Source organism: Carassius gibelio, chromosome B3 (assembly GCF_023724105.1).
Source record: "Carassius gibelio isolate Cgi1373 ecotype wild population from Czech Republic chromosome B3, carGib1.2-hapl.c, whole genome shotgun sequence".
In the NCBI taxonomy this organism is placed as follows: Eukaryota; Metazoa; Chordata; class Actinopteri; order Cypriniformes; family Cyprinidae; genus Carassius; species Carassius gibelio.
Genome location: NC_068398.1, coordinates 5,605,584 through 5,614,971, shown reverse-complemented (window position 1 = coordinate 5,614,971; position 9,388 = coordinate 5,605,584). Strand labels below are relative to the sequence as shown.

General features: G+C 37.2%; 2 protein-coding genes across 3 annotated transcripts; one reads left to right on the top strand and one right to left on the bottom strand.

The window, feature by feature from the left end:
* The first annotated feature begins 254 nt into the window (after positions 1–254).
* LOC127952594 (sodium- and chloride-dependent GABA transporter 3-like) lies at positions 255–2,921 on the top strand. The gene is made up of 9 exons (XM_052551233.1): positions 255–393; positions 523–657; positions 733–873; positions 954–1,041; positions 1,157–1,289; positions 1,406–1,540; positions 2,338–2,441; positions 2,531–2,655; positions 2,735–2,921. The coding sequence occupies exons 1-9, from the start codon at positions 255–257 to the stop codon at positions 2,905–2,907; spliced, it is 1,173 nt and encodes a 390-aa protein (XP_052407193.1). The 3' UTR covers positions 2,908–2,921.
* A 127-nt stretch (positions 2,922–3,048) lies between these two features.
* Positions 3,049–9,388, bottom strand: LOC127952579 (zinc finger protein 239). 2 transcript variants are annotated; one of them, XM_052551214.1, is made up of 3 exons: positions 9,300–9,388; positions 8,318–8,522; positions 3,049–6,925 (listed from the first exon to the last, which is right to left on the bottom strand). In XM_052551214.1, exons 2-3 carry the CDS (start codon positions 8,364–8,366, stop codon positions 5,844–5,846), a joined length of 1,131 nt encoding a protein of 376 aa, XP_052407174.1. In that variant the 5' UTR covers positions 8,367–8,522; positions 9,300–9,388; the 3' UTR covers positions 3,049–5,843. The 2 variants fall into 2 exon arrangements, with proteins under 2 accessions (XP_052407174.1, XP_052407173.1); XM_052551213.1 differs by lacking the exon at positions 9,300–9,388 and adding an exon at positions 8,973–9,283.

The window sequence follows — 9,388 nt, the reverse complement described above, 5'->3', positions numbered from 1 at the left end:
AGCAGCTGACTAAATGAATGCATGCTAGAGGCTATAGGTTACATATATATTTCTTTAAATTAGCATTTTACCTGGCACCTGTCTAACCATCATATTAACAGTTCATTTTGTCAGTTTTAGACTCGCCCATTGGCTTTTTTTGTCTCTCAAATTATTCCTTTCTTATTATTCCAGAATTCAGTTCATCCTCCACCACTGCACTACAGTCGTCTGACAGCAGGAACACAGATACCTGGTGAAAACGGTGTGACGGTATGAAGACAACTGAAGGACAGATAGAAGAGAGAGGCTACTGGGGCAGTAAAGCAGAGTTTATTTTAGCTGTGGCCGGAAATGTGGTTGGACTGGGTAACGTGTGGAGGTTTCCTTACCTATGCTACAAGTATGGAGGAGGTATGAGGCGCTCCAAATAAACAAAGTATATCTAATCAAATTATTTTGAATGTATTTAACAGCACACTCTGTATCAGCATTCTGTCAGTGGTTTTTTGATGATATATTATTGTACTTGTGAGTTCTCAGGTGCCTTTCTGATACCCTACCTCATGTTTGTGGCTACGTGTGGAGTACCTCTGTTCCTGCTAGAGACAGCAATGGGACAGTACACACAGGAGGGAGGCATTACATGCTGGAGTCGTCTCTGTCCACTGGCTGAGGGTAAGAATCATAAAGCAACAAAAACGCTAACTAAAGGGATCTTTAACATCTGTCAACATTTGCTTTTACTGGCAGGAATCGGCTATGCAGGACAGCTCATTCAGGTGTATAGCTGCATGTATTACATCATTATTCTGGCTTGGGCACTCTTCTACCTCATCTTCTCTTTCCGTTCCCAACTTCCATGGGCCAGTTGTGATAATATATGGAACACAGGTGATAATCAAATAAATCGAAACAAATATCACATTATATCTGGATTATATGCGGTAATAAAAAGGTTTTCTCTGTTGTAGACAACTGTGTAAATCTTGCAGCAAAGAATCTGACCATCAGATGGACAACACTGATTAACTCAACGTCTGCCGCTACTGAGTTCTGGGAGTAAACACAAATTAAATCATCGCTTTTCTAATAACTACATTTAAGTGTTGTTATGTGCATAGAAAATAAATGTGTGCACATGCAACCTAACAAGTCTTTTCATGTCATTATACAGACGAAGAGTGCTGGCTCTCTCCGGGGGTATTGAAGAGGTCGGTAAGATAAACTGGGAGATTCTTCTGTGTCTCGTTGCGATGTGGATCATATGTTATTTCTGCATCTGGAAAGGAGTCAAATCTACAGGCAAGGTGTGAAAGTGTTTCAGCTATGTCAGAAGGAAAACAAAAGACATGTATTTGTAATAAAAATAGCTTCACGTGTTGATATCAAATTAATATAACCCTTTCTTGTATTGTGGTTTTAGGTGGTGTATTTCACAGCTACATTTCCTTACGTGATGTTGCTGGTCTTGCTGTTTCGTGGGTTGACTCTTCCTGGAGCTCTGCAGGGGGTTGTGTTTTACCTGTACCCTGAACCGTCCCCTCTTTCTGACCCACAGGTAACCAGTCTTGGGGCGACGCATTACATAGTGCATGCAGCATAATGGTAAAAGACTGGTGACCCAACGGTGGCGGGTTCGATTCCCAGCACCAGCAGGAATTGTGTGTCAATACCACAACTGAGGTGCTGCTGAATAAGGAATTGAACACAGAACTTCATCTTTCACTTTGCATATAACGCAAGCTATATAAACAGATACTTTCTCAAGTAAAAGTAATACATTACTTTTAAATTTACATTTATTCATTTAACTTTTGGTGTAAAAGGACCCTTTTTGTTTGTTTGTTGATTAGGATGGCCATTTGCGCCATTCATAGGGGACACGTCCCGGCCAGGATTTTTATGTAGCCTAAAATATCCAGGTTAAGGTTGTTTGCACTGTGCAGGTCAGCTGCTGTTTAATTTTCATGAGAGCTATAGACAGCAGAGCAGACGGCGTCTTGGGCTTTCGATTATTTTGGTGTCTTTTTTGATCGGTGCACAGCGACACTTCAAGTCAAAACAAATATACAAATACTTGGACATATTTGCATCGCTTTGATGGTTCCCTGTAGATCTCATCTTCTCACGTGCAGCCCCGTGATTGGTCGATTATATACAATACCTGCATGTTATTGGTCAAACTGCTTTGGATGTTTTAGGCAACATTAAAATCCTTTCCAGGAAGAGTGCCATATGAACGGTGCATATGGCCACCCTAATTTTGATGTAACTATATAGTAACATAAAATAAATACTATTATTATGTAAAAAATATAGTGCTCTCTCTCTGTGTGTGTGTGTGTGTGTGTGTAGGTTTGGATGGAGGCCGGAGCTCAGATTGTTTTCTCCTACAGTTTGTCTGTTGGCACTCTCACTGTATTGAGCAGTTACAATAAATACAACAACAACTGCTACAGGTTAGTGATTTTAATAAAATTAAAGTAACAAAGAGTAGACTAATGAATTAACAGGTTGGTTGAGAGTGTGTGTGTCTTATATCTATCAGGGACTGCTTTTGGCTTTGCCTTCTGAACAGTGTCACCAGTTTGGTGGCTGGTTTTGCTGTGTTCTCGGTGCTGGGCTTCATGGCCCATAAACAGGGAGTCCCCATCGAAGAGGTGGCAGAATCAGGTACTTCAACATAAACAAGCTGAAAAAGGATCAGAAATTGTACTAAACCAGTGCTAAGCATAAGACCTCTCTCTTTTAGGTCCAGGACTAGCATTCATAGCTTATCCACAGGCAGTAGCCATGATGCCTTTCCCTCAGCTGTGGGCTGTTTGTTTCTTCATCATGATTATTTTGCTGGGGCTTGATACACATGTGAGTTTAAGCTCACTTACACATAAGCTGTATTACCTTGAACTGAAGAATATGAAATGACAACAAATGTTTAAGTATTTGATTTAAAATACATCTGAGTCTAAATCTAGGTATGTTTGTTATGTCTCACAAAATGTGTAATAAATATTGCTTTTAGTCCCGGTTTCCACATATGAGAACATGTATGAAATCAACGTCCTGTTTCATAACAGAAAGTCATATTTATTTACATAATTATCATATTTCCATAAGAGTTTCACAAAATTGATTTCAGACATTTTTGATGACCAAGGAGAGGGAGTGGTCACGGTGAAACATTCAATCATTTGGTAAAATTACATACTGTAAGGGGCATTATTAATTAATTTAATGAATGAATAATTAAAACTGTGGTGTGTACGATCTCAGAGAAATTCACAATATAATGTCCTCAAATGAGGCCACAGGGTCTTAAGACATAATACAGGCAGATAATAAAAAACTATGAACACATGAGGAACTAATGAGTAATTACCAAAACAAACTAGAAAATCAGGAAAAGGAGGACAAACAAAATGCGAGAAAAATAATTAAAATCAGTTTCTTTATTGGGAAATTTACAACAGAAAGCCCAAAAAGAAAACATAATGCTTCATGGTTTCCAGTTACAACCAAATTTAAAAAATGACTTTTCCTGATGCAAATACAGTAAGCCGACAATAAAAGTTGTTGATAAAATATAAAAAGATTTTCCTTTTAAAGTATTAATAAAAATGTAACATTTAATCAAATTACTGAAGTAAAAGTGAAAACGAATGAAATGGATCTCTCTCCTGACTTATTCAGGTTTTAATGGTATTACTAGTCTTACAATACTGCTATCCATGTGGTGCTTCTTATTGGCTCTTAAAAGAAATATCCGGGTGGCTTTATATTCTAAAATTAAAAAAAAATAAAAAATAGCATGTATCTATTTGTAAATGCACCAGTATGAAGTATGACATCAGATTTTCTCCCATCCACTTAAAGATATAGTTCAACCAAAATTTAAAGTTCTGTCAGTAATTACTCACTCGCATGTCATTCCAAATCTTTAAGACGTTCATTCATTTTTGGAACAGAAATTAAGATATTTTTGATGAAATCCAAGAGCTTTGTGACCCTCTATACAGCAACAGAACTACCACGATCAAGGCCCAGAAAGAGAGAAAGAGCAATGATATAATATAAAATAAAACTTTTTTGACATTGTTTTTTGGGGAGGAACTCCATCTTTGAGTTCATAGTGGTCTCACAGTTAAAACTGCTGGTTTTGAAGATGGATTTTATTAACTGCGAAAACTTTAGATAGTGTTTCAGTCACATCACTTGTAATAGCTCATGGATAGGAAAGATTTAAAAGGATTATATTTTAATGCTTGATGCATTATTGTGTCTCATTTGGTGAGAACGCTCACCAATATGAAAGTGCTAAATAAATTGGGCATGAAAACAGGTCAGGGGTGGAAAAGGTGAGATTATTACCCCTCTAAGGGGGTCCAGGGGCATGCTCCCCCGCAAGAAAAATGTAAATATTCCATATTTTAAAGCATCAATCTGATGCATTTTGAGATGCTTTTTTTGCCAACCTGGGTAGAGCTGGAGAAACTTAACTTCAGCCATGAGTAAAATTATTACTAATTATTATTACGATTACTGTAGCCTGGTGTTCATCAGTCAAACAGAGGAGGTGGAAGGGGGAATCAAGCGGGAATCTTTATTGGTGTCGATTTTCAGTCATTTTAATGATAGGCTTTACGAATCCGTGCTCCCTTCTGGCACGCGCACCTGTTCGCAGTTCACTGAACAGAACGAGTCAATCATTCATTCGTTATCTGGCTCGGCTCTGTGTTCATCTTCAGTTCTGTCTTCACATCAGTTCAGTCAGTGTACTGTTTGAGTAAATGAATTACTCCGGGATATTGGTTTGTTTGAACTCAGAGCAAGTGTCAGCCACATTAAAAAGTTAACCGCTTTAGTCATTTGTGGATGAATGCTTATTGGAGACACAAACCATTTAAAACGATTCAGTTCGATTTGGTGAACTGGTTAAAGAAGATCCGGTTACATCAAATGATTCATTCACGAACCGGATATCACAAACTGCTTTGTTTTGAACTCTCTCACAACAGACATGGAAGAGAAGACAATGCTGAATAAAGTCATAGTTTTTGCTATTTTTGGACCAAAATGTATTTTCGATGCTTCAACAAATTCTAACTGACCCTCTGATGTCACATGATGTTTTTCTTATCTTTCTGGACATGGACAGTAGACCGTACACACAGTTTCAATGGAGGGACTGAGAGCTCTCAGACTAAATCTAAAATATCTTAAACTGTGTCCTGAAGATGAATAGAGGTCTCACGGGTTTGGAACGACATGAGGATGAGTCATTAATGACATTTTAATTTTTGGGTGAACAATTTTTGCCATATTGCCCAGTTCTGGGTGAAGTCGCGGAGTTGTGGGGTGGTTGAATTTTAAGACTGGCACTCGGGATTGGACTCAGGAGACATGGTGTTGTGGCAAAACTTAACTCCGAACACTGAACCCTCAACAGAAAATAAATTAAAGTAGAAGCCAGCAAGAAGAGTGATGAGACCGGATGATTTCTGATGGTTTTAGAGGAGCAGCTTTAGAGTAAGCCAGAGCATGCTCTAAGAGCGCTAAAAGTTGGAAGCAAAAAGACAAGAAAAAGCATGATTTGATGGTGTCCATGTTTAGTAGTTAAACATGGTTGTTGGAACCATCCCAGATAAGCGTGCTTAAAACTGTTAGTTGGAGGACTTGGTTCAGACTTGTGGCGCAAGGGTATCGTGGACAGATTTATGACGTTGTCTTGTTATCCTGGGCCTCTTTGTGGAATTAGTCTCTTTGGGTTGTTCAACACCAATCTGATCGAATCTTAAATTGTCTGATTCGCTCTGATACCCTACACTAGTGTGGGTCTTCTCATGTGTTTTCGGGACTACCGACTAACTGAATCTTTGATCGCAGAGTGAACGCTTGTAAGGTTTCTCTCCAGTGTGGAGCCTCTCATGTGTTTTCAGATTTGCTGATTGAGTGAATCTCTTGTCGCAGTGTGAACATGCGTAAGGTTTCTCTCCGGTGTGGATCCTCTCATGTGTTCTCAGATTTGATAAATAACTGAATCTCTTGTCGCAGAGTGAACACTTGTACGGTTTCTCTCCAGTGTGAATCCTCTCATGCTGTTTTAAACAGTTCGGTGAAATGAAAGTCTTTTCACACTCAAAGCACATGTACTCTCTCACACCATTATGACGTTTCTGATGTACTTTCAAATGTTCTAGACGAGAAAAACTCTTTACACATAAAGAACATGAATATGGCTTCTCCTTTGTATGAACTCTCATGTGTTTCTTCAGAACTGAAGCCCAGAAAAATGTCTTGCCGCATCCATCACATGTGTACCGCTTCTCTCCAGTGTGGACGTTCATGTGCCCTTTAAGGGTTTCTGGTTTTGTGAAACTCTTTCCACACTGATCACACATGTACGGTTTCTCTCCGGTATGAATTCTCATATGTGCTGTAAGGTGGTTTTTTAGTGTGAAACTCTTCCCGCACTGACCACATGTGTACGGTTTCTCTCCGGTGTGGATCCTGTTGTGTGTTTTTAGATTTATTGATTTATTGAATCTCTTGTCACAGTGTGAACACTTGTAGGGTTTCTCTCCAGTGTGAATCATCTCATGTTTTTTCAGGAGTCCCGACTTATTAAATCTCCTGTCACAGTGTGAACACTTATAAGGTTTTTCTACAGGGTGGATGTTCATATGCTCTGTAAGATGTCCTTTTTGTGCAAAACTCTTCCCGCACTGAACACATGTGTATGGTTTCTCTCCAGTGTGAACTCTCATGTGAACACCAAGACTATATTTGCATGGGAAACTCTTTCCACACTGAGCACAAGACCTCTTGGCTCCTCTTTTCTTTAAATATTTCTGTTTGGTTTGAGAGCAACTCAAAAGTTTTTCTTCAGTTTTGACAAGACTTTTCTTCTCAGCTTCACTTGGTTCTTCATTCTCTTCAATCAACTCTGAAATCAAGTAAAAATCAGAATAATTTTCAGTAATTTTCCTGTTTTAAAAAAGAGAGGAATATGAAAGGGCATAAAAATTAAACCTGATATAAATGGCAGAAAAGTATATAATTGCTATACAAAATTCAGTGGCTGAATATACAACAGAAAATGTTACAAATAAAATAAGTTCAGTAGTATACAAATATAGAAATGTAATAATTAGGGAAAATAACACTGCATAGTGTTCACCTGTATCAGTTAAACTGTTTTTATTTTTATTTTATTACAGCTGTTTAGTTGTTGATGATCATTAATGATGGCAGCAGTATTTATAGGCTGCTGTGCCTTTAAGACCTGATGCAAGGGTTCAATATAATGATACACATCGAATCTGATTTCTTTCTCAACGGTTTTCATTCACTTGAGAGATGACTGACTGCATTTACCTGAATGATTGTCGAAATGGGTGTTTTGTAAATTTTATGTGTATGTGCCAGTTCAGAGGATTCAGATGATGATTCAGTTCGGTATTTGCGCCGTCTGAAACACTTTTGAGTGGCTGTGCGTGTAGAGCACAGTGCGCGAATAACTAAATTAGTTTCCTTATGCCTTTTCTCTCTGGAATTGTTTAAAATGTACTTGCTTGTGTAAATACGAACAAATTATAAACTTATATTCTATTGTGGTTAAATTAACTATGATCCATTTAACCACTAACAATTATGTATCACATTTAATTGAAAACAAAAATATAATATGCTGTTATACTCCACATAACTCCATATACAATCCAGAAACTAAGTTTTCTTTTTTTTTTTTTTTTTGCACAGGCCTATCTAAAGGGTTAATGGTCCCACCTAGTGATCAACCATAAACATTTTGAATTTTACCTCTTCCCAATGGGGAAAACGATCAACCATCGAGAATGCATGATTTTATGGTGTCATGGCTATGCAAACATATTTTATTTTGTTATAATGGAAGTCAATGGGGCAAAAACAGCCACGAACAGTAAATGAGGGAGAAAATAATTAAATCTAATGCTGCACAAAAACTAACAATACATCAAAGCCAATGTTGTTACTAATATTGGACATGCTCAAGACTGTGATAAAAGTAAAAAAAAATCTACAGTCACTTTTTATATTAAACAATCACTTTTTATATTAAAAATAAGTCATTTTGAGTGTTTTCCCCCCAAATCAGTGTGACATCATTTTTTTATTTGGCAATTTAAGAGTTAAAATCTTGTTTAAAAAAAAAGGGAAAAACATTTTTTTGTAGTTTTGATCAGGACTGAAATAGATTTATGCAACAAAAAAAAAGTAATCATATTTATCACTATAGATACACATACATATTTTTTTTTGCACAAGGGTTAATGAAGAATCAAGATTAAACACCAACCTCTTTGTTCTTCGGTGTGTTTCATTCTGCAGGCTTCTGGATCACTCATTTTTCCTCTCTTTAATTCAATCTTTGCAGATTTTAGTGCTTTCTGGTAGTTTGATGCTCATCTTCACTTGTAGGCTGATGGAAATAGTCCAGCATTTATTGGTGAAATCACTGATGGTGTGATTGTTGTGGGAGGAGCTTCACTGAACATTCATTTCTGTGTGGAAGCAGATTTGCCAAAGTCAACAATAAATTAATTACTGTCGTTTAAAAAAAATGTCAGATGTCTATATTACTATATTAAAAGTAACAGCATTGAAAAACAAATCAATTAGAAATGCTCATTCGGTAACTGCACTCATATTCACACATTCTATACATTTGTTCTTTCTTTTGCAACCTTTTCACATTTTCGTTAAAAACTACAAGGCAAATAACTACACTAAAATACACAATTTCTAAATCTAGTTTGGTTTCCTAATAACAGCATTCAAAGCACTAACGTATGTGTTAAATCATGTTATAGTTTTATACAAGCAGAAATCGACAGTGATAAAATCTTTAAACAGAAAGTGCCATTTAAAATGTCTAGGCTCAATATGAAGTACTCAGCAGAATCTGTTCTTAATTTTCACCATGTAAAGTAACGTAACGTTAACTAACTTACAACCACAGATCTGATTTTATCCGCCTGAGATAAACAACGCTATAAAAATCACAGCAGCAAACTCGACACCGGTTCTCATCCATTCCCCTTACAGATCACAATATATTCAGCAACAGTGACATTATCACTATAAACATAAAAACAATCATTCGCACGAATACATGCACAAACACAAAATCGCTCGGGTCTGAATGAACTAAACATGTTATCTACACATGATTGTTGCCTGCTTTGTTCTAGTAAGTGTTAGAGTTAAAAAACACAAAAGCGCTGTCCTCGACTGAAAACAAGGCCAAAACGACCTCGTATACTGTTGCATAAACATACTTTGAGTTTTTCTGTTTTAAATATGAGCGATACTATGAACGCCTCTGCTCGCCTCAGAACACTCGACGCTGACTGAAGGAGCGCGCGCT

Excerpts from the sequence above, each read along its gene's own strand:
- LOC127952594 (XM_052551233.1), top strand. The coding sequence starts at position 255 with ATGAAGACAACTGAAGGACAGATAGAAGAGAGAGGCTACTGGGGCAGT. Across the intron at positions 394-522 it reads ATGCTACAAGTATGGAGGAG|GTGCCTTTCTGATACCCTAC; the intron begins GTATGAGGCGCT and ends GTGAGTTCTCAG. Across the intron at positions 2,442-2,530 it reads TACAACAACAACTGCTACAG|GGACTGCTTTTGGCTTTGCC; the intron begins GTTAGTGATTTT and ends TATATCTATCAG.
- LOC127952579 (XM_052551214.1), bottom strand. The coding sequence starts at position 8,366 with ATGAGTGATCCAGAAGCCTGCAGAATGAAACACACCGAAGAACAAAGA. Across the intron at positions 6,926-8,317 it reads ACACACCGAAGAACAAAGAG|AGTTGATTGAAGAGAATGAA; the intron begins GTTGGTGTTTAA and ends ACTTGATTTCAG.